Source organism: Xenopus tropicalis, chromosome 8, assembly GCF_000004195.4.
Source record: "Xenopus tropicalis strain Nigerian chromosome 8, UCB_Xtro_10.0, whole genome shotgun sequence".
NCBI lineage: Eukaryota > Metazoa > Chordata > Amphibia > Anura > Pipidae > Xenopus > Xenopus tropicalis.
In genome coordinates this window covers 124,511,942-124,537,136 of record NC_030684.2, presented here as the reverse complement: position 1 = coordinate 124,537,136, position 25,195 = coordinate 124,511,942, and the positions used below count along the sequence as shown (strand labels likewise).

General features: G+C 39.1%; 2 protein-coding genes and 1 long non-coding RNA gene across 5 annotated transcripts; 2 read left to right on the top strand and 1 right to left on the bottom strand.

Annotated features, from left to right (window-relative positions):
- Positions 1-336: 336 nt before the first annotated feature.
- On the top strand, positions 337-11,588 carry LOC101735142 (vomeronasal type-2 receptor 26). The gene is made up of 6 exons (XM_018096469.2): positions 337-596; positions 2,207-2,498; positions 2,869-3,666; positions 5,541-5,762; positions 7,155-7,278; positions 10,687-11,588. Exons 1-6 carry the CDS (start codon positions 337-339, stop codon positions 11,586-11,588), a joined length of 2,598 nt encoding a protein of 865 aa, XP_017951958.2.
- LOC105945591 (extracellular calcium-sensing receptor) lies at positions 9,400-23,898 on the top strand. Of its 3 annotated transcripts, none has more exons than XM_031892150.1 (6): positions 9,400-9,616; positions 14,620-14,944; positions 16,864-17,155; positions 19,971-20,192; positions 21,364-21,487; positions 23,735-23,898. In XM_031892150.1, the coding sequence occupies exons 2-6, from the start codon at positions 14,688-14,690 to the stop codon at positions 23,779-23,781; spliced, it is 942 nt and encodes a 313-aa protein (XP_031748010.1). In that variant the 5' UTR covers positions 9,400-9,616; positions 14,620-14,687; the 3' UTR covers positions 23,782-23,898. The 3 variants fall into 3 exon arrangements, with proteins under 3 accessions (XP_031748010.1, XP_031748009.1, XP_031748011.1); XM_031892149.1 differs by having other exon boundaries at positions 23,732-23,888; XM_031892151.1 differs by lacking the exons at positions 21,364-21,487; positions 23,735-23,898 and adding an exon at positions 20,454-21,270.
- On the bottom strand, positions 21,873-24,387 carry LOC116406951. The gene is made up of 2 exons (XR_004219922.1): positions 24,313-24,387; positions 21,873-22,315 (listed from the first exon to the last, which is right to left on the bottom strand). It is a non-coding gene; the product is annotated as an uncharacterized LOC116406951 (long non-coding RNA).
- Positions 24,388-25,195: the final 808 nt, after the last annotated feature.

Here is a 25,195-nt window from a genome sequence, read left to right as displayed (position 1 = left end):
ATAACATGCCAGAGGAAAGAGAAAAAAAAGGATGTACTTTTATTACACATAAATTGTATATTTCCATAACTATGGACTCGGGGGCAATAAAGATAGTAATCTCTACAAAGCAACTACTAATTATAATGGAAAACAACTGGAAAAAAAAGCTTTATATAGACAATTTCTGAGCTTTAGTTTGCAAAACGATTTCTATGCCCTGGAATCCGTTCTAGATACTGCCACATTTTGCAGTATAAATGCTACATTATGCTTTTACATTTTTGCAATCTACTTTGCTATTTGAGGTTGGTACAAGCAAACTGATAAGGCAACAAAATCCTAAGGAGAATCAAAATGAAGTCTGATTATTCCAGGGTTGTTTTAATTCACTTTCGCCTGTACTTCTGCCCATTCATGACTATTGTACTTACATTAGATTGCGTCATAGGAGAATTTAACAGACGAGGCTGTTCTCTAAGTACCAGTATCTCACCGGATAGTTACTCCAGAGACGGAGACATTACCTTTGGTGGCATCCTACAGATATTCGTATATGCTTCTGGAGAGAAGAATCAGGATTTCTCAGAGGCACCGAATGCTCTAACTTGTTTTGTGTAAGTAAAAATCTGTTAAAAAATAAGAAAAGTAGACGTTTATACATTTGTCGATTCTCCAGTCTGTGTCTCACTTTATAACTGGCAAAAATCACTGACTGCAGTACTGGTATGGGATCCCTTGTCCGGAAACCCATTATCCAGAAAGTTCCAAATTACGAAAGACCAGCTCCCATAGACTCCATTATAAACAAATAATTCACATTTTTAAAAATGATTTATTTTTTTCTCTGTAATAATAAAACAGTATCTTGTACTTGATCCCAACTAAGATATAATTACCCCTTATTGGGGGCAGAACAGCCCTATTGGGTTTATTTCATGGTTAAATGATTCCCTTTTCTCTGTAATAATAAAACAGTACCTGTACTTGATCCCAACTAAGATATAATTACCCCTTATTGGGGGCAGAACAGCCCTATTGGGTTTATTTCATGGTTAAATGATTCCCTTTTCTCTGTAATAATAAAACAGTACCTGTACTTGACCCCAACTAAGATATAATTACCCTTATTGGGGGCAGAACAGCCCTATTGGGTTTATTTAATGGTTAAATGATTCCCTTTTCTCTGTAATAATAAAACAGTACCTGTACTTGATCCCAACTAAGATATAATTACCCCTTATTGGGGGCAGAACAGCCCTATTGGGTTTATTTAATGGTTAAATGATTCCCTTTTCTCTGTAATAATAAAACAGTATCTTGTACTTGATCCCAACTAAGATCCGGCCTTCCGGATAAGGGGTCCAATACCTGTATATACCTTTGCAAAATTACCTCTGTACACACTTCTTAAATGAGGGACAATATGTAACAAAGAAAGGTACTGTTGCACTCTGGGGGCTTGCTTTTAAACCGGTATCCTTTATTTCATATATACAGTATATATAAAGAAAAATCAATCTATTTTCTTTCTGATCATTATAATTTCTATGTATTGGATGGTGGATTTTGTGCCTGTAAAGGCAATACAAACCCTTCTATAATTATTAATGTACCTGTTAAAAGCTTTCCAGGACACTCTTGTAATATATTTTATTGACTTCCATCATTTGGTTTTTAACTTCAGTTATTTCCCTATCCTTCCCTTAAGTGCTGTTAGGTGGCTTGTAAATTTTGAATTTGTTACAAGATAAATATGGCTATTATGAAGGTATAGAACCCTGTAGCTATATACATATAAGCAAAATTGATGAATGAAATGTTTTGCAAGTTTTTGCAAAACAAAAATACCCATGGACACCAATGTATTGTGTGCTGAAAAAGTCACCAGGAAAAAAACACCCATTGACTTCAATGCGTTTTGCACATTTTTGGCATTTGCAAATGTTTCAGCAAAATGGGACAAATTGGATCATCACTAACATTAAATAACAGAAGAAAAGATTCTTTTAGCTGAAAAATAAAGACAAAAAATATTAGAATACATTATGAGAGGGCTCTGGGACCACTTAGTTGACACATACACATGAAGCAAAGTTTGACATCGTGTTTTAGGGACCAGTATCCCTACCCTCTATCTATTTCTGACCAGAAGCCTCTACAAACAGGAATGATACACATATATTAGTTGCTGTTCACTATTTAGCTTGTATTTATTCTCTTTCAGGCCATCTTTGCAGTATCTGCGCCATTTAATTGCCTTTATTTATGCTATTGAGGAGATCAACAACAGCGCTGAGATTTTACCCAACATCACATTAGGTTTCCAAGTTTATGACGCCTGTACCAGTGAAGTGATTGCCTTATTGAGCACTTTCAGCATTCTGTCAGAAAGACCAGAGCCCGTTCTTAACTTCATCTGTCAAAAAAGACTAAAGACAGTTGCGTTTATTGGGCATATGTCGTCATCTGCAAGTCTTACCATAGCTGGGATCACTCAACTGTATCGATTCCCACAGGTACCAAGGAATTAATGATAAACATTGTACGTTCCAGTAACTGAGTACTTTTGTTTTACTTTTTTTGCAAATGAATCTATTTAATCTTACTGTCAATGGCAGCGGGTGGAGTTAACCAGGAATTCTGGTAGTGATTGGGGCCATGGGTACTTGGGATAGTGGGGGTAAAGTTCAAGTCACAATTACTTTATTGAGCCACTGGATTTTTAACCAGTTAATAAAAAAAAAATAAAGGGTAATCTTAGTTGAGTAGAACAGATATTTCATAATGGGTTTCAATTGGCCTAGGGCTTATTGAAATAAGGCTTAAGCTCCAAACGCCCGCTGTTGAGCCCTGAAACTAACTAATTATAGTATTTTTTTTTACCAGGTAAGTTATGGAGCATTAGATCCATTGTTCAATGACAGAATAAGGTTCCCAGCCATGTACCGAACTGTTCCCAATGAATATTCCCAGTTTACAGCCATCATTCAACTTCTAACCCACTTTGAATGGACATGGGTTGGGATCATTACCTCAGATGATGACAGTAATCTCCAGGCCAGTGAGGAACTAAGTAAACAGATGAGACAAAATGGAATCTGTGTCCCTTTTCTGGAAATAATACCTACAGTAGTAGGCAGCGATATGGAGGACATCCTAAGGGTGACAAGAGTGATTAAAACAACATCAGCCCGGGTGATTATTTTATATTGCAGCACTAGTGGCTTTATGTCCTTGCTATTAAATCTCAAGCACTTTACAAGGATAACCTGGATATCCTCAGTTACATTAAATATTGCTACAGATTATCCAGTTGACAGATTTTTGCTTGCATTCAGTGGATTTAATGGATCTTTAGCCATTTCCGTTCCCAGTCAAGAATTGCCTGGATTTCAGGGTTTCTTTTCTGAAGCAACATTGGGGAAAATGCCAGGCAACACATTTATTGAAGACTACTGGTTTTATAATTCTGGATGTCCTAATGTTTCAATAGACAATAGAGGCAATCAATGTCAGACAGAAAAGTATTTCAAAGATATCTTAATGTTGGAGAACAAATACAGAATTACCTATACCACTTATATGGCGGTCTATGCTCTGGCACAGGCTTTACATGAGATGCATTCCTCTACAAGTCTCCTCACTCACTTACCTGAAGTCTCTTCTGGCAAAATAAGGATGAAGGTAATGTATAAATGCCATTTGCAGCATTTTGTGGTATTAATACGCCTAGGGGCACATTTACCAGTCCATGAATGTCCGAAAAGTGTCCAAATGCGTTTTTTTTCATAATGATCGGTATTTTGCGGGTTTTTTTTGTAAATTGTCGCGACTTTTTCGTAGCCATTACGACTTGCTCGAAAATTGTTGCGACTTTTCCGTAGCCATTACTACTTGCTCGTAAATTGTAGCGACTTTTTTGTAGCCGTCGTGCCGAGTATGAAAGTTTCGGATTCATTCAAGCTTTAGTATCATGACTTTCCTTGGGCCGGGTTGGAGCTGCAGAGTGCCATTGAGCCCTATGGGAGACTTTCCTTGGGCCGGGTTGGAGCTGCAGAGTGCCATTGAGCCCTATGGGAGACTTTCCTTGGGCCGGGTTGGAGCTGCAGAGTGCCATTGAGCCCTATGGGAGGCTTTCCTTGGGCCGGGTTGGAGCTGCAGAGTGCCATTGAGACCTATGGGAGACTTTCCTTGGGCCGGGTTGGAGCTGCAGACTGCCATTGAGCCCTATGGGAGACTTTCCTTGGGCCAGGTTGGAGCTGCAGAGTGCCATTGAGCCCTATGGGAGACTTTCCTTGGGCCAGGTTGGAGCTGCAGAGTGCCATTGAGCCCTATGGGAGACTTTCCTTGGGCCGGGTTGGAGCTGCAGAGTGCCATTGAGCCCTATGGGAGACTATCCTTGGGCCAGGTTGGAGCTGCAGAGTGCCATTGAGCCCTATGGGAGACTTTCCTTGGGTCGGGTTGGAGCTGCAGAGTGCCATTGAGCCCTATGGGAGACTTTCCTTGGGTCGGGTTGGAGCTGCAGAGTGCCATTGAGCCCTATGGGAGACTTTCCTTGGGCTGGGTTGGAGCTGCAGAGTGCCATTGAGCCCTATGGGAGACTTTCCTTGGGCCAGGTTGGAGCTGCAGAGTGCCATTGAGCCCTATGGGAGACTTTCCTTGGGCCGGGTTGGAGCTGCAGAGTGCCATTGGGCCCTATGGGAGGCTTTCCTTGGGCCGGGTTGGAGCTGCAGAGTGCCATTGAGCCCTATGGGAGACTTTCCTTGGGCCAGGTTGGAGCTGCAGAGTGCCATTGAGCCCTATGGGAGACTTTCCTTGGGCCAGGTTGGAGCTGCAGAGTGCCATTGAGCCCTATGGGAGACTTTCCTTGGGCCAGGTTGGAGCTGCAGAGTGCCATTGAGCCCTATGGGAGACTTTCCTTGGGCCAGGTTGGAGCTGCAGGATGCCATTGAGTCCTATGGGAGGCTTCCAAAACCATGCAAAGTCGCAAAGGTTTGCCCGCCGTTTACGAGCGCTCAATATGAAAAAGTCGCGACAATTTACGAAAAATCACAAAATGTTCGTTTCCAATCCAATTTTTTCCCATTCGAGATTCGGATTCGTGGATTAGTAAATCAGCCCCCTAGTGTTGTAAATTTATAAAGCAATTATCAGCCTGTTTAGTAATATCAAAGATACTGTTGGAAAAGGGAGTGCTTTTTAGTAACATCCTACTTGAATGGATAAAACAATTTGAGAGAAATATTTTCATATTTAACCAAACTCATTACAGAATTGCCAAAGTAAAAACAAGTAGTCTTTGGGAATTATTTTGGAATATGTGCTCATGTTTTCTTATTTTTTTTAAAGTTCATTTATATTACTTTGTGTATACTCTGGAGGCTTTTTGGTAGTTTTCTACAGTGAGCACCCATATTTGATGGTGGTACGCCATTCCAACTCTTGCATTATAAATAAAAGCCTAAAATGACTAATATTTTCTTTTACACCAAGAATATACCTTTATGTGTCTAGAAATATGGACATATATGGACATATGTATCTTCTTTATTTTTTAGCTAAATCACTACCTGAAAAACATGCACTCGAGAACATCATCAGGAACGCCCTTCCATTTTGATGAGAATGGGAATATTCCCGGCATGTTTGATATCATAAACTGGAATATTTACCCAAATGGGACAATAACCAGAACTCAGGTTGGCAGCTTCCTGATCTCTAGGGTTCCACAGCTTCTCATGGATGATTCTAACATTACTTGGAACCCACATTTTAACCAAGTGAGTTACCTTTTTCTTTGAAAACTGTTGGTGGGAACTTACAAATCAGTGTTAAGGTTAAAACAAAAAAATTAAATAAAGTTAATTAGTAAACTGTTTAGTAGTGAGCACAACTTTCTCCTTTTCACTTAATGTCCTTAAAAAATTATTTATCACATGAGTTCATGCTGCTGTTTATACAGGTATGGGATCCCTTATCTGGAAACCCATTATCTAGAAAGTTCCGAATTACAGAAAGGTCATCCCAATTTTAATCAAATAATTTAGATTTTTAAGAATGATTCCCATTTCTCTGTAATAATAAAACAGTACCTGTACTTGATCCCAACTAAGATATAATTACCCCTTATTGGGGGCAGAACAGCCCTATTGGGTTTATTTAATGGTTAAATGATTCCCTTTTCTCTGTAATAATAAAACAGTACCTGTACTTGATCCCAACTAAGATATAATTACCCCTTATTGGGGGCAGAACAGCCCTATTGGGTTTATTTAATGGTTAAATGATTCCCTTTTCTCTGTAATAATAAAACAGTACCTGTACTTGATCCCAACTAAGGTATAATTACCCCTTATTGGGGGCAGAACAGCCCTATTGGGTTTATTTCATGGTTAAATGATTCCCTTTTTTCTGTAATAATAAAACAGTACCTGTACTTGATCCCAACTAAGATATAATTACCCCTTATTGGGGGGCAGAACAGCCCTATTGGGTTTATTTAATGGTTAAATGATTCCCTTTTCTCTGTAATAATAAAACAGTACCTGTACTTGATCCCAACTAAGATATAATTACCCCTTATTGGGGGCAGAACAGCCCTATTGGGTTTATTTCATGGTTAAATGATTCCCTTTTCTCTGTAATAATAAAACAGTACCTGTACTTGATCCCAACTAAGATATCATTACCCCTTATTGGGGGCAGAACAGCCCTATTGGATTTATTTCATGGTTAAATGATTCCCTTTTCTCTGTAATAATAAAACAGTACCTTGTACTTGATCCCAACTAAGATATAATTACCCCTTATTGGGGGCAGAACAGCCCTATTGGGTTTATTTAATGGTTAAATGATTCCCTTTTCTCTGTAATAATAAAACAGTACCTGTACTTGATCCCAACTAAGATATAATTACCCCTTATTGGGGGCAGAACAGTCCTATTGGGTTATGGAGTTCCAAATTATGGAAAGATCCCTTATCTGGAAAACCCCAGGTCGGGATAACAGGTCCCATACCTGTATAATGTATTTGTCTGTTGAGTTCAGCAATAATTGTAAAGGCCAGAGATGAGGTCAGGTTGACATTTTTCTGCTGTCAGATTGATTTGAAGAACCAATTTCTAATATAATGAATACATATATATATATATTTTCTATATTTTCTCTTTTAGACTCCATTTTCAAGATGCACTATACCCTGTTCCTTTGGTTTCCGAATTGCTCATCAAACTGGGAAAGCTCCTTGCTGCTTTGATTGCATCCCTTGTTCAGATGGAGAAATAGCCAATGTGACAAGTATATAGTATTATTTTAGCATAATTTAGACATATTACAGGTATAGGATCTGTAATCCAGAAACCCTTAATCCAGAAAGTTCAGAATTACAAAAAAAGTCATCTCTCATAGACTCCATTATAAGCAAATAATTCCTATTTTTAAAATTGATTCCCTTTTCTCTGTAATAATAAAACAGTACCTGTACTTGATCCCAACTAAGATATAATTACCCCTTATTGGGGGCAGAACAGCCCTATTGGGTTTATTTAATGGTTAAATGATTCCCTTTTCTCTGTAATAATAAAACAGTACCTATACTTGGTCCCAACTAAGATATAATTACCCCTTATTGGGGGCAGAACAGCCCTATTGGGTTTATTTAATGGTTAAATGATTCCCTTTTCTCTGTAATAATAAAACAGTACCTGTACTTGATCCCAACTAAGATATAATTACCCCTTATTGGGGCAGAACAGTCCTATTGGGTTTATTTAATGGTTAAATGATTCCCTTTTCTCTGTAATAATAAAACAGTACCTGTACTTGATCCCAACTAAGACATAATTACCCCTTATTGGGGGCAGAACAGCCCTATTGGGTTTATTTCATGGTTAAATGATTCCCTTTTCTCTGTAATAATAAAAGAGTACCTGTACTTGATCCCAACTAAGATATAATTACCCCTTATTGGGGGCAGAACAGTCCTATTGGGTTTATTCAATATTTACATGATTTTTAGCAGACTTAAGCTATGAAGATCCAAATTATGGAAAGTTCCCTTATCCGAAAAACACCAGGTCCCACATTCTGGATAACAGGTCCCATACTTGTACTCAGAATCGAAATTAGCTGTAGAATACCAGTTAACCAAGCACTTATTATTACCAGTGAAGCATAGTCAGTTTGGTAGACATGACAGATTGCATCTGGTTTTTGCACTTTGCACCCTGCCTACCCATGTCCTATATCCCCCCAGGTTGTATATCATGTTTACCCTGCTTTATGCAGCATTACCACAAAGCAGATATGTTTACCCTTCTCATACAAAGATAACTAAGGAGTTATTTATCAACTTTTTTATTTATTTTTTCCCACAATTTATTTTTTGGTGTTAAAAAAAAAAAAAGGAAATTGAATAATGATTGAGGGAAAAAAAGTGAAAAATGTAAAACTTCATCATCAAGAAGCTTGCTAGGTCATTTTACACAGACAATTTATAGTTTTTTAAAATGTTACTAATTATTAACACGGCCTCCCAACCCCACCTGCCAGAATCTCTGGCTCCCTGGTCTGTCAGTGACGCAGAAATGTGTGCGTGACAGAGCAGGGTGAAAGCTGATTGGCTGTGGCATGTCATGAGGCCACACCCCTCAACCGTAAACATGTGCAAAGGGAAAGTAAAGGAATGGAGCCGGGCTGGGTGCTGCATTTACATACAGTAAAGCAGCTTTATACCCACATACTGTATACACAGCACTTCAGGCTCTTTTGCATTCGGGTTTGTGCTGCTCACCCACAGGCGTAAATTCGCTGCCAGTCACCCTCCTGCAATCTACACACGCACATACAGATCTTACTTCAATAGCCAGATACAGGGGTAACAAAAGAGAGAATAAGAGACTTCCTCCATCCTAGTGACAGTGACACATTAATTTCAGCAATATTACAGACCTCTCTGCACAGGTAGCCGTGTGTGTAAAGGCACATAGACTCCTGTATGTTGGATTCACAGACACCTAGCTGTCTCTCAGTCAGAGCTCTCCTGTAGACTGACTAGCCAGGCTTTCAGGTGTCTTGATTAGCCAGTCTAATCAGTCCCACCTGGTCAGTCTGTAGCATTTACTTTGCTATAGCCAGTCCCTGTATTCTTAAGAAATGGCTATATATCCTATTGATTAGCTTACATACAGTACATGTAATGAGTGGCTACAATCTTATTGCATAAACAGTAGCACAAAGTTACTGTTCCTACAACATTTATTTATAAGTTATAGAAAAGGCAACTTGTAGTTTTATTGGAAAGGAAGCCACGCACAGTTGGAGGAGGGGCGGCATGACCCAGGCTCAACCTTGCAGGTGCCCCATAGGTGGGTTTAACTAAAAGGGGAGGGTTGTACATGGGTGGTGGAGTAGGTGGCCATTTTAGAGTGAGGAAAGGTTACCTGGTCACCATTTTATGAGAGCCAGAAGAAAGCAAAGTTTCCCACCTGCCCTCCCTAGATGGGGGTGTTCTTTATGGTTTGGGGGTTAATTTCTTAGCTGTCGCTCCAGGTAAGGTGGAGGCTCTTTGATACCTACAGTTTGGTGGCATATCCTCTGGGCCAGGATGCTTTACGGCTGGAGGATTTTGCTTCAGGTAAGGAGGGGCAGACTGACAGGGGCTCATGTGATGTGGATGTTATACATGTTTACAATATTTGCAAGGTTTAACATGTTTTTATGTTACAGTTAAAATGCTCTAATGAGAATTTGGATTTGTAAATTATTACATTATGTTATGGAATTTATTGCTGAAAACTAATAAAGCTGGGGCCAGTATCACTCCAAGATTATAGTGTCACGTATGCCTGGATCATGTGCACGTTGATTCCCTACATTTATTGTTTCACTGCAACTCCCAGCATCCCCTGCCAGCTCACTTGGCATGTATGTTTCACATTGCTGAGACTTTGTGCTACATAACCTGATTGCTGCTGCTCAAAAAAGTGATATGTGGCTTTTTTCATGTTTTTCTCACAAATAACCAAGAAATAAAGTCCTAGGCTATGACAAGCATATAAATTACTTCTTCCTGATGTTTGAAAAATATATAAATCCTTGCAAAAAAAAAAAAGGGCTGAGTGGAAAGAGGAGACGATTAATAAAAATCCAGTTATCTCTTGAAAAAAAGAAAAGTCAAGCTGAGAGTAATGATGAGCGAACACTTTTGGGCACATTCACTAATCCACGAACGGTCCGAAGGCGTCCGAATGCGTATTTTTCGTAATGATCGGTATTTTTTTTCTCGTTGCCGCCATGACTTTTTCGTATTTTCTGCGACTTTTTAGTCACCGTCACGACTTTTTCGTATATTTTTCGCGACTTTTTTTTCGTCGCCGTCGAAAAAAATCAGGTTGGTTTTTCCGCCGTTTAAAATTGTTCAATGCAAAAAAATCAAGGCTGCGACGGAAAAGTCGCGAAAAATACGAAAAAATTGCGACGCCGACGAAAAAACTGCAACATTTTCATTTCCAATCCGAATTTTTCCCATTCGGGATTCAGATTCGTGGAGTAGTAAATCTGCCCCTTTGTGTTTTCTAGTTACACCTTTATGTTTTATTTCTTTTTCTAGTAGATTCGGAATGCTTAATAAATGTAACTGTTAAACTAATGCAATATACTGTTTTATTTAAAACTAGAACGTGTCCCTTTTTGTCTTCCTTGAAGATATGGAATACTGCTGGAGCTGTCCAGAAGATAGGTGGTCAAATATTAATAAAGATAAATGCATCCAAAAGACCATAGACTTTCTTTCTTATGGAGACATACTAGGGGTTACATCATCCTGCATTGCCTTCATCTTTGTTGTGATAACTGCTGCGGTGCTATTTGTCTTTGTCAAATTTCGGAGATCTCCCATAGTCAGAGCAAATGATCGGAATCTCAGCTTCATCCTCCTCGTGTCCATTATGTTATCGTTCCTCTGCTCCTTTCTCTTCATTGGCTATCCTGTGGAGCTGACCTGCATGCTGAGACAAGCTGCCTTTGGGTTCATTTTCACTGTAGCTGTATCCGCTGTTCTGGGGAAAACAGTTACAGTCATTATAGCTTTTAATGCAACTAAACCTAACAGCACATTCAGGAAATGGATAGGAACCAGGGTATCTATCAGCCTAGTTCTTCTTTTCTCCTTTGGAGAACTATTCATTTGTATCATTTGGTTGATATGTTCTCCACCATTTGTGGACACTGATACAAAGACTGTTGTGGGTACAATGATCATTCAGTGCAATGAAGGCTCCTTCACTGCTTTTTATGTGGTGATTTCATATATTGGTCTATTGGCTCTGTTTAGCTTTATTCTTGCTTTTCTAGTTCGGAAATTACCTGATAGGTTTAATGATGCTCAGTATATAACCTTCAGCATGCTGGTGTTCTGCAGTGTCTGGATCTCCTTTATCCCTATCTATTTGAGTTCTAAAGGCAAATATGTTGTGGCTGTGGAAATATTTACTATACTGTCTTCCACAGGAGGTCTTCTGTTATGTATATTTGCTCCTAAATGTTACATTATTTTGGTAAAGCCAGAACTAAACAGCAGGAAACATTTGCTAAAACCAAAGCTATAAATGAAATAGTACAGAAGTAAAACTTACAATTTTAAACTCCTAGGCTACAGATATAATTTCAAGTGCCGATGTATAAACCGTATTCTGTCTTCTACTGTTTATAATACTCATATTTAAAGAACAACAATTTTTTAAATAAATGTTGACTTTTTAATTTTTATCATTGGCTCCTATTGACAGACAAAAGTTTAGACATTTGGCTCAGATGACTTGGTAAACCCTAGTAAGTTAGCAAATGAGACTCAATCTTATGCACTTTGGTAGAAATAACATAAACATGATTCTATATATATATATTTTTTTTTTCATTTAATGTATTTTTATATTATTTTCTAATGGGACACCTGAATAAATGTTGATCAACATTTAAAGGTAGGGTTAACTACACACGAGGCCCCCAAATCATTCCTAATGTGCTTGTCAGACCATAAATGCCAAACCTTCTTGCATATTTTCGAACCCTTCCTATCTATCACCAAAGCTTGCCCTCTTCCTCCCCAGTCACCATGGGTTCTATTTCCTAACATTAAGGGTCCATTCATTGAAGTACGAATTTCGAATTTGCAGTAACCAAGATGTGGTTTGAAAAAATTCTTTTCTTGGACATAAGAAAAGGAAATTTTTGTATCCGAACAATTGTAAACGGCGCAAAAACCTTTCTGGCTTTGAAACTTCAATGCATGATTTTGGAAGCCTCCCATAAGACTCAATGGCACTCTGCAGCTCCAACCTGGCCCAAGGAAAGTCTCCCATAGGGCTCAATGGCACTCTGCAGCTCCAACCCGGCCCAAGGAAAGTCTCCCATAGGGCTCAATGGCACTCTGCAGCTCCAACCCGGCCCAAGGAAAGTCTCCCATAGGGCTCAATGGCACTCTGCAGCTCCAACCCGGCCCAAGGAAAGTCTCCCATAGGGCTCAATGGCACTCTGCAGCTCCAACCTGGCCCAAGGAAAGTCTCCCATAGGGCTCAATGGCACTCTGCAGCTCCAACCCGGCCCAAGGAAAGTCTCCCATAGGGCTCAATGGCACTCTGCAGCTCCAACCTGGCCCAAGGAAAGTCTCCCATAGGGCTCAATGGCACTCTGCAGCTCCAACCCGGCCCAAGGAAAGTCTCCCATAGGACTCAATGGCACTCTGCAGCTCCAACCCGGCCCAAGGAAAGTCTCCCATAGGGCTCAATGGCACTCTGCAGCTCCAACCCGGCCCAAGGAAAGTCTCCCATAGGTCTCAATGGCACTCTGCAGCTCCAACCTGGCCCAAGGAAAGCCTCCCATAGGGCTCAATGGCACTCTGCAGCTCCAACCTGGCCCAAGGAAAGCCTCCCATAGGGCTCAATGGCACTCTGCAGCTCCAACCTGGCCCAAGGAAAGTCTCCCATAGGGCTCAATGGCAGTCTGCAGCTCCAACCTGGCCCAAGGAAAGCCTCCCATAGGGCTCAATGGCACTCTGCAGCTCCAACCTGGCCCAAGGAAAGTCTCCCATAGGGCTCAATGGCACTCTGCCGCTCCAACCTGGCCCAAGGAAAGTCTCCCATAGGGCTCAATGGCAGTCTGCAGCTCCAACCTGGCCCAAGGAAAGCCTCCCATAGGGCTCAATGGCACTCTGCCGCTCCAACCTGGCCCAAGGAAAGTCTCCCATAGGGCTCAATGGCACTCTGCAGCTCCAACCTGGCCCAAGGAAAGCCTCCCATAGGGCTCAATGGCACTCTGCCGCTCCAACCTGGCCCAAGGAAAGTCTCCCATAGGGCTCAATGGCAGTCTGCAGCTCCAACCCGGCCCAAGGAAAGTCTCCCATAGGGCTCAATGGCACTCTGCAGCTCCAACCTGGCCCAAGGAAAGTCTCCCATAGGGCTCAATGGCACTCTGCAGCTCCAACCCGGCCCAAGGAAAGTCTCCAATAGGGATCAATGGCACTCTGCAGCTCCAACCTGGCCCTAGGAAAGTCTCCCATAGGGCTAAATGGCACTCTGCAGTTCCAACCTGGCCCCAGGAAAGTCACCCATAGGGCTCAATGGCACTCTGCAGCTCCAACCTGGCCCAAGGAAAGTCACCCATAGGGCTCAATGGCACTCTGCAGCTCCAACCTGGCCTAAAGATAGTCACGATACCAAAGCTTGAATGGATAACAAAATCGAAAAGTACGACTATTTAGTGTAATAACGTATCACAAAAAAGTTGTATTATTATAACGATATTAACAGTTCGAAAAGTTATAAACTTTAGAAAAAATATGAATTTTTCGCAATCGTGGTCATCGTTCTCTAATGAATGGGCCCCTACATGTGGCTCTGAAAGACAATTAGCAAAAGGTTCTAAACAATTAAACATGTATATCATGGGGGGCACAGTGTGGGGAAGGAGCCTTGACAGGGCTAGGAAATGGGGCAGATAAAGATGTAAGGTTAAATTGGTTAGTTAGGTTGGCTTGGAATTGTGAGTTGAGGTTTGTCTTGGGGTTCTTGGATGTATAATTTATGTTCTCACAATTATTATTTTTAACTGATATAATATGTTTGTAAATAAAAGCTGTGGCCTGTTTCATCCCAACCTGGATATTCTTATTGTCTCCTAGGAGGGTGACTTTGTATAAAAGGGGTTCATGTTTAAGGTGATAGGCTGTCAGATTAATGCTGCAATCTAAAGTCTAAGCCCACCATACAGCGCTTCTTATTCTAATGCCTATATGCCTTGTTTTTTTCTCTTTTTCTTTTCAAATCCTATGCCAGACTGGAAAAAACAATATAATGCCAATTGTCAATATGTTTGTAAAAAATACTACAAAAAGAAACAAAATTAAAACATATACTTTTATTATACACTGGGAACCTGTATTTATAACATTACTTTGGGCTCGTGGGCAAAATAACTAGCAATCTCTAGACTGCAACTAATAATTATAATGGAAGACAGCTAGGGTTTATAAAGACCAACTCTGAGCCTTAATGTGCAAACCATTTCCCTGACTCGAATCAGCGCTACAGATTACCACGCACTACAGCATTAATGTTACATTATGCATTTACATTTTTGCAGTTTACTTTTCCACTTGAAGCTGGTACGGACAGACGGATAAGGCAACATAATCCCAAAGGAGAATCAGAATGAAATCTAATTTTTCTAGGATCATTTTCATTCACTGTCACCTGTACCTTTGGCCATTCATGACTATTGTACTTACATTAGATTGTGCCAAAGGAGAGTATAACAGACAAGGCTGTGCTCTTAGCACTAATATCTCCCCAAATAGTTTCTCCAGAGATGGAGACTTTACCTTTGGTGGCATCCTGCAAATATGTGTGCATACTTCTAAAGAGAATCAAGATTTCTCACAGGAACCAGAACCCGCAGCATGTATTGTGTAAGTACAAATGCTTTCAGTAATGGCTAAATGCCACTGAAGAATGTCATTTAAAAAGCCCAAGTGTCACTGACTACAGTATTAATTGATTTAAGGTGGTTACAGAAAATGGTTGTGTACAAAATGGATTTGGAGCTAGAGCTATGTCTGGGTAAATTATGTGTAGTCATTTGAGGGATATGGATTATAGTACAGGTATGGGACCCATTATCCAGAATGCTTGGGACCTGGGGTTTTCCAGATAAGTTATCTTTCCATAATTTGGATCTCCATACCTTAAGGCTACTAAAAGATTCTTTAAACATTATATAAACTCAATAGGAGTGTTTTGATGCCAATAAGGATTAATTGTATCGTAGTTGGGATCAAGTACAGGTACTGTTTTATTATTACAGAGAAAAGGGAATCATTTAACCATGAAATAAACCCAATAGGGCTGTTCTGCCCCAATAATTGGTAATTGTATCTTAGTTGGGATCAAGTACAGGTACTGTTTTATTATTACAGAGAAAAGGGAATCATTTAACCATTAAATAAACCCAATAGGGCTGTTCTGCCCCCAATAAGGGGTAATTATATCTTAGTTGGGATCAAGTACAAGGTACTGTTTTATTATTACAGAGAAAAGGGAATCATTTAACCATTAAATAAACCCAATAGGGCTGTTCTGCCCCCAATAAGGGGTAATTATATCTTAGTTGGGATCAAGTACAGGTACTGTTTTATTATTACAGAGAAAAGGGAATCATTTAACCATGAAATAAAACCAATAGGGCTGTTCTGCCCCAATAAGGGGTAATTATATCTTAGTTGGGATCAAGTACAAGGTACTGTTTTATTATTACAGAGAAAAGGGAATCATTTAACCATTAAATAAACCCAATAGGACTGTTCTGCTCCCAATAAGGGGTAATTATATCTTAGTTGGGATCAAGTACAGGTACTGTTTTATTATTACAGAGAAAAAGGAAATCATCTTTAAAACTTAGAATTATTTGCTTATGATGAAGTCTTTAAGAGATGACCTTCTCATAATTCTGAACTTTCTGGATAGCGGGTTTCTGGATAACAGACCCCAAACCTGTACTGCAGGAAACTGAAAGGATGGTTGCAATCAGCCACTGTACCTGATATGTTATTTAAAGAACCTATTATGCAAAATGTTCTACAATGCCATTATCCATATTTTTATTTGATCAGTAACCATATCTGCTGAATAATAAGGTAAGGCTGTCAAAATGTTAATGTTTATTTATGGCATATCATTTATATTGTTTTTAATCCTTTAGATGTCGACTAGCTCTCTAACTTAGGTACCGCAATGTTTCTACAGCCAATAGAATTTATATAAACGCTCCAAACAACATTAAAAAAATACATATCCAGAATAAGTTAATTACTAAGCATTTTGCAAAACTGATGTCATTCCTGTTTTTGAATCAATATATAGTAATTTGTTTTTTTTATTTTGATCATTTGGATGTTGACCTTTATTTGTTTTCTCTATCCTTACGTTGTCTCTTCTTTGAGAGTTTATAGATGGCCTAGAAATGATTTATTTGTTATAAGGTAAAGATGTAATGAAGATAGGTATCCCCATTTAACTGCATACCACGTATATGCATATTTGGGGTTGTAACAGCAAACATAGCAGAATGGATTGATATAGCTCAAATATGAAAGAGAAACAAAATAAATTACAATCCATTACAAAAAGGATCCATTTAGTATACACACAGATACACATACAAATGGAGCAAAATTTGAAATCAAGTTTTAATAAGGAATAGAACTCAACAGCTTTTATCTATTCTTGACCTACAGTCATGAGCCTCCTTATCAAGGAATGATATATAATATATATGTTGCTGTATATGTATATGTACCTTCACAGTTTAGTTAGTATTTTTCTCTTTCAGGCCATCTTTGCAGTATCTACGCCATGTAATTGCCTTTATTTATGCTATTGAGGAGATCAACAACAGCGCTGGGATTTTACCCAACATCACATTAGGTTTCCAAGTTTATGACGCCTGTACCAGTGAAGTGATTGCCTTATTGAGCTCTTTCAGCATTCTGTCAGAAAGGCCAGAGCCCGTTCTTAACTTCATCTGTCAAAAGAGACAAAGGACAGTGGCATTTATTGGGCATATGTCGTCATCTGTAAGCCATACCATAGCTGGAATCACTCAACTGTATCGATACCCACAGGTACCAAGGAATCCCTTCTTTAGGCATAAGGAAAAAGTGTTGTGCCGCCCCAGTCGTTAATAGTTGTTTATTATGTCTAAAACGTATATTTTTTAAATATGTTTTTATATGCATACATATAGTTAGTTACTTTGCCACCTAGTGACCAAAGTCATATATTACAAGGTGTTTACCTCCTTTGTAAACCTTCCTATTTCTTTCCCTTATGTGTTCCTCCCATTCTCCTTTCCTTCCTGCTCTAAAGTATGTGAGGAGCTGATCCAGAGGTTGGAAGAAGAAATTCCTTTTGACCTCAAGAATTCATCCATCCACCCTGAATAAAGAACCTTTGTGTATTCCAATTGTTTGGGGAGCTATCTGGGAAAAACTGCCCACAGTGGTTGTCCCCTGCTCCATCCATTCTAGGGGGCAGAAAGATCTCAGGGAAAACTCGAACACTTTCACAGCAATTGGAGTCAGAATAAGTGTCATTAAGGATAAAGATCTATAAAATGAAGAAGTGGTTACAGTTTTTTTTTTATTAGTTTTGTTTTAATGTTGCCATTTACTATATGAGCTTATTTTACTGGTGGAGCTCCTAGTAATTCTGGTAGTGATTGGGGTCTTGGGTACATTGGTGGCAATGAGACGCTCAAGGTCCAGTTACTACATTTATTATGTTTCTATCAGTAAAAACATCTACAACCTAGTTGGGTTGGACAGTACTATCATTTTGCCTTTCATCAGGTCTAAGGCTTATTGAAGTAAGTTTTAGGCTTTAGATAAGCCCTGAAAGTAATTATGGTAGTAACAAACTCCTAATTAATTATGGTCAATTATTATTTCTACCAGGTAAGTTATGGAGCATTAGATCCTATGTTTAATGACAGAATAAGGTTCCCAGCCATTTATCAAACTGTTCCCAATGAATATTCCCAGTTTAAAGCCATTGTCCAACTATTACTCCACTTTAAATGGACATGGGTTGGGATCATTACTTCGGATGATGAAAGCAATCTCCAGGCCAGTGAGGAACTAAGTAAACAATTGAGACAAAGTGGAATTTGTGTTCCATTTCTGGAAAAAACACCCAAACCCGCAGACAGCAATAAGATGGCCATCCTAAGGTTGACAAGTGTGATTAAAAGGACATCTGCTCGGGTGATTATTTTATATTGCAGCATTGAGGCTTTTATATCTTTGCTATCAAAGCTAAAGGGAGTTCCATGGATAACCTGGATATCCTCGTTGACATTAAATTTTATTACCGATCTTCCAGCTGAGATAAATTTATATGCATTTACTACATTCAATGGATCCTTAGCCATTTCCATGCCCAGTGCAGAAATACCTGGATTTCAGATTTATTTTTCTGAAGCAACGATGGGGAAAATGCCAGGCAACACGTTTATTGAAGACTATTGGCTATTTAATCATGGATGCCCTAATGTTTCACTAGACAAAACAGGCAATCAATGTGAGAAGCAAATGTATATGAAAAATATTTTAATGCTGGAGAACAAATACAGAATTACCTATATGATTTATATGGCAGTCTATGCTCTGGCACAGGCTTTACATGAGATGCAGTCCTCTGCAAGTCTCCTGTCTCACTTTCTTGAAATCTCTTTAGGCAGAATAAGAATGAAGGTAATGTATAAATGCTGAGACTTATTATTGACAAAGTTGGGAAACAAACTATTCAACCCCAGGTGGGCAAAGTAGGTAAGGAGTGCAGAGGTAATGTCCCTTTGTGTGTTTATATGCATACAATTTTGTTCACATCCAATTATTATGTATAAAGGAATATATATATATATATATATATATATATATATTCTATATATTTATATTATAATTTAATTGTGTTGCATCAGCCTGTTGTGTGCACAGAATACTAAAGCCAGCATCATTGTATCACCCAGCTGATACTTCTCTGCACTTCCTTTGGCACAAACTCCTCTTTTATAAAGTCCACTGATGTCAATGCTCTTTGCCTAATTGTAGGTCTTTACTCTTTATTTTTAAGATTGCTGCTGAAGCTGGATACCCAGTGTTGACCTTCTGCCTGTTTCCTGACTTGATAGTCTAAACTCTGCCTTCTTGGGCTTGCTCACTGTTTAATCATATTATTACCTGACTTGTCCTTGTTTGTCTGTTTCCATTACCAGCAGTGTCTGCCTTGCCTGCCCTGACTGCCTGCAATCAGAGCATGCGTTGTTTTACTTGTTACCAACCCCGCCTATCTTGCTTATACTTATATATATATATATATATATACTTATATAGGAGAAAGAAAGGTAAAAACTAAGTAAGCTTTATCAGAAAGGTCTATGGCCATAAGCACTCACATCCTCTATCAAAAGAAACACAGGATTTCTCATCTCCTGTTCTGTAAACATGTTCTTCGGTATCTGACTTCCTCTCTCAGAAAAATCCTTCATTCCCAGGGCCACAGTCTGCATATTTCTTTCCTCTCTCCCTTCTCCTGCTCCCCCCTCCAATAAAAATTCATAAAACTCACCCCCACCCTTAGGAATGTGTGATCTGAGCTACCAGCCTACAACAAGCTATGAAGACCAACTAAAATGGCAGCTGCAATCTTAAACAAACAGAGAAAGCTTATGGCTGTATTTACATAGACCTTTCTGATAAAGCTTACTTAGTTTTTACCTTTCCTTTTTCTTTAAATAACCAAAAATGAGCAATGGTTCATGATAAAAATGCACCTTTACCTGATAATGAAGTTGGTATTAGGTTGTTGTGAACTATATGCATGAAATCTACAGTGTATTGTCACATACATTTGGACAAATGCATCTTCTTTATTCATCAGCTTAATCAGTACCTGAAAAATGTACATCTGAGAACATCATCAGGAACGCTCTTCCATTTTGATGAGAATGGGAATATTCCCGGCATGTTTGATATCCTAAACTGGAATGTTTACCCAAATGGAACAATAACCAGAACTGAGGTTGGCAGCTTCCTGATCTCTAGGGTTCCACAGCTTCTCATTAATGATTCTAGAATTACTTGGAACCCACACTTTCATCAAGTGAGTTTTTTTTTCTTCCTAGAAAAACTATTGTTGGAAAATCAGTGCTGGTATTAAAATAAATAAATGTACTTGAGTAGCAGTTACCTATATTAGCACAAACATTTACCACTAAGAATGAAGAAGAACTATGACATATAAGATTGCTATTCTAATGGTGAAAAGGCAATTTAATGAAAAAAAAAAAAAAAACAATATGACAATTAGGGGCACTTTTACTAAGCTATTTTGAGATAAAGTAACATTGTTTCTTCCTTATAGATAATTTCGATATTTACTAATGGGTTTTTGCCAGTACACCTGTTATCCAGAATGCTTGGGACCTGGGGTATTCCGGACAATTGACAATTGTGTTGACAAGGAAGATAAAATTTGGATGCGCAATGAATTTTGTCCCCCGTTTCGTAAAAAAACTCCCCAATGGCGAAACATGTAAATTCACTGCCTGCTGAATTTTTTCGCCCATCACTAGTCATGTATGCATTAAGTGGATATTGCTGGTATATTCAGCTATTCTGGGCAACTGATAAGAACATTTTTGCAACCCTCAGCATTCTATAGTTACAGAAACATTCAAAATAACCTTATTTGCCTTTGGCCTAGGGCCTTTCTAATAGTTACAATCAGTTCTTTAAAAAAGTTTTAAAGCATTTTTCATTTTGGTGGTGTGTTGTTGGCAAAACAATAAAACAATTTTGAAATTTACAAAACAAAAGTGTTTTATCTGATTTAGTAAAAGTCACAAAAAGTCACTATTGCAATAAAGAGACTAATGTATAGTCCTTCCTGTCTCTGCCATTTATTGGTATATACTTTATCAAGGAAATTGGCTATCTGGGTCAAATAGAACACATATTAAAAGGCGTCCTGACCATTTAAATTTTAATAGAGCTTGTCAATAGTGTCCCTAAAAATAAATAATCATATAATCATATTCATTATTATATTCGTATAAAAGTATATTGCTGACAAGTTTATATAATGGTTTAGGAATCTAATTTCTGGTTCACATTGTATTTGTATTGTCCTTTAAACAATTCAGGACTATTGTATAGTACCATATTGTATGGTCAGTTTGGCGTTGTACTAGTGTCTAATAAATTGATCTGATAAATCAATCTGCTGATTTCTAATAAAATGTATCCATTTATTGTTCCATTTTTTCTTTCAGACTCCTTTTTCAATGTGCACTCTACCCTGTACTTATGGTTTCCGAACAGCTCATCAGAGAGGGAAAGCTCCCTGTTGCTTTGATTGCATCCCTTGTCCAGATGGAGAAATAGCCAATGTAACAAGTGTGTAGTATCATTTTAGCTTATTTTAGACAGGCACACACAGGCATGTGTTGTTTACCATGTGTGCTGTGACAGATGCAGAAATGACAGTGGCTTCACATGTCCTGTTACTTACAATGGGATATCATATACCATAGCAAAAAAAAGGAAAGTTGTGCTCACCACTACATTAGGCAGGAGTGCAATGAGGCTGTGACCACAAAATTCATATAGACAACAACAAGAGATCCTCTGCACATTAAGACGTTCTATGCATTAAGCTACCAAGAAATGCCTCCTTTTTAAGCATGGATTGATTGTCCTCTTGTTGTTGTCTATATAATTATACCAGACATTGATATATGAAGGGCACCCACCGTGTCTCAGTTAAATAGCAGATCTCTTCTTTCTACTAGTAAATATTTTTAATATTCATTAAATGTAACTATAGTACTCGACTATTTAAAACTGGAACCCATTTTTGTCTTCCTCAAAGATATGGAATACTGCTGGAGCTGTCCAGAAGATAAGTGGTCAAATCTCAATAAAGATAAATGCATCGAAAGGAACATAGACTTTCTTTCTTATGGCAGCATGTTAGGAGACACATTATGCAGTATTGCCTCCATCTTTCTTGTGACCACTGCTGCGGTGCTATTTGTCTTTGTCAAATTTCGGAGATCCCCCATAGTCAGAGCAAATGATCGGAATCTCAGCTTCATCCTCCTCATGTCCATTATGTTATCATTCCTCTGCGCCTTTCTTTTCATTGGCTATCCTGTGGAGCTGACCTGCATGCTGAGACGAGCTGCCTTTGGGTTCATTTTCACTGTAGCTGTATCCGCTGTTCTGGGGAAAACAGTTACAGTCATTATAGCTTTTAATGCAACTAAACCTAACAGCACATTCAGGAAATGGATAGGAACCAGGATATCTATCGGCCTAGTTCTACTTTTCTCCTTTGGCGAACTGTTTATTTGTATCGCTTGGTTGATATGTTCTCCACCATTTGTGGACACTGATACAAAGACAATTCCAGGCACAATAATCATTCAGTGCAATGAGGGCTCCTTTGCTGCTTTTTATGTGGTGATCTCATATATTGGTCTATTGGCTCTGTTTAGCTTTATTCTTGCTTTTATAGTTCGGAAGTTACCTGCCAGTTTTAATGATGCTCAGTATATAACCTTCAGCATGGTGGTGTTCTGCAGTGTCTGGATCTCCTTTATCCCTATCTATTTAAGTTCTAAAGGCAAATATGTTGTGGCTGTGGAAATATTTACTATACTGGTTTCCACAGGAGGTCTTCTGTTATGTATATTTGCTCCCAAATGCTACATTATTTTGGCAAAGCCAGAACTCAACAGCAAGAAACATCTGCTGAAACCAAGGCTATGAGTAATGCATTACAGTTGCAGCAGAACCTCACACTTACCACCTAGTCTACTAGACTATAACTACAATTAGATTTACATGAACATACAGGCAAGTGCTAGTGCTCTAAGGGTTGTCTGTGATGCAATTAAATTAAAGTCCCCCAGCAAACAATGTGACTGAGTAGTAAGACCCTGTTGCTCCTACCTTTAGTTCAAAAAGGCTCTAGTGGTTAGACCGAGCGCTGGCGATTTCTTTCTGTGTTTTGTGTACAAATTGTAGCCAAATTTTGCTTCTAGCTGCTATGTAGCCTTTAAACCAATGAATAACTTTCATGTGTGTGCTAATGAGCTGGGGCTTAAAAGCTCCCTGCTTTTCCACTAGAGCCTTTTTGAGCTAAAGGTAGGTGCAATAGGTCTTACTACTCAGTCACATTGTTTGCTGGGGGACTTTATTTCAATTGCATCACAGACTCAAAGTCATTAGACAGTGTAGGACTCACGTACAATGAGGGGCCTTGACGTGGCACATGAGCTTACATATTTTGGCCAAAGCGTGGTACTAGCACCTCATTTTTTGTAAAAATTATTTTTAAAGGCAAACTAAGCGCTGGCAAACTTTCTTTCTCTTTGTGTATAATTAATGGCTTTTCATCGTTTATAGCAGCTGGTCAACACCAGAATGTGGGTTAGACCGAGTGCTAGCACAAGGGTGTTTCTAGCAGCTGGTCAACGCTACAGCGTGGGTCTTTCTGTGTTTTGTGTACATCAACTGAAAAGAAAGCCTCAAACACCAAGTTGGGGTTATTTACACTGGAGTAGATGAACTTACGGAAATAACTAACTATAAACATTCAGGAGGGCCACATAATAAACTCTCTTTATTCCCCAGTAGATCCATCCAGAGGGCACAAGAGACTCCACAGACATTTGAAGAAATGAGGCTCCATCATAAAATTCAAAAAGTTTTTTTTTTTTTTTACAGTAAATGCTCTTCCCACAGTGGTTGTACTGGCAGATATATTAGATAACTTCAATAAACCATTGCTTTCCTTTCTAGTCTATTTTTAACCTAAATTACTATTAATCTTTACTCTCTATATATATATATATATATTTATGACTATAATGCATTTAGCCCAAGGTATAACATGCAGAACTCTAAGGCAAAAGGAAACCAAATACATCAATATTTTACCTACATATATCTCCTCCATCTCTTTCTCCTGACCAAAAATCACATCCTAATACTGGCAAGATGTAGGGCTTTTAACTGTGCTTGAACTTACCGACTCCGAGGCATGCCAGTGCCAGGATATTGAATATAGGTGCCTCCCAAACCAGCCCTCACCCTGGTATCACTGCCCAGTGTTTGGCCATGCTGCCTCGTGGCCCAGGGCTACCATTTCCAGCTGTCAGCAGGTCACTGAGGAAGAGCTTGTGTCTTCTTCTGAGGTGAGGAGTTTTCCTTACCTGGAAATGGCCGATTTTCTGCCCAAAGGCCTCTCTGGTGCGCAGATAGGGAACTGCATGGGGTAACACAGCCTGCATGATGGGCAAGAGACACACAAATAAAATATTCTAATTTCATACACACGTCGAAAATTCCCCTTTTACACTTCTACAGAACCTTTCAATAAACCTGTAAAGCTGCTTTATGGGTCACACTGAGTTACACCTCACTGAGCTGCCTTTCTCATAAAGCCAAAAACAAAAGCGGCAGCCAAACTGGGCTCTGTTTGTGCCTTGGGCTTAGGGTTCCCACCTTTTTAGTGGGGCCACAAGTGGACGTACAATGTTGTGTCAAAGGGGGAGGGGCCAGGCTGCAAGGATTAGGTGAGTGTCGGAGTAAAAAGAGGCTGATTGGAGGCAGGTTGGGGCAGAGTGACAAGTTATTACAAACTTACCAGCAAGTACATTGCCAGCATATTTGTAATGCCAGCCCCGGCTTGGCTGGTAAAATACCAGCCACGCAGCAACACTACTTGGGCTACCAACTGTAACATTTGAGAAACCTTTGCAGTCTTGTTCACCACTCACCCCATTCTATGGGCAGATGATGCCCTACCAATATTTGGTTGAGACCCAATCAGTTTTTGGCAGGGGAAGGAGTCATTTAGGACAAAGTCCCACATCTGTGGGATTTTATTAAAATATATATAGTGTGAGTTTATTTCCCTCAACTAACATGATAGCATATCATTTGGAATTATTTTTTAGGGTGACAGGTCCCCTTTTAGGAAGAGGCACATGATGCCGGGCCCTGGAAAACAGTGGATCTGAAGCAGATAGATATGGGGGCGAAATGCTTTTAAAAAAGAAAAAAAAATGTACTTTCAATAAAAAGAAAAAATAA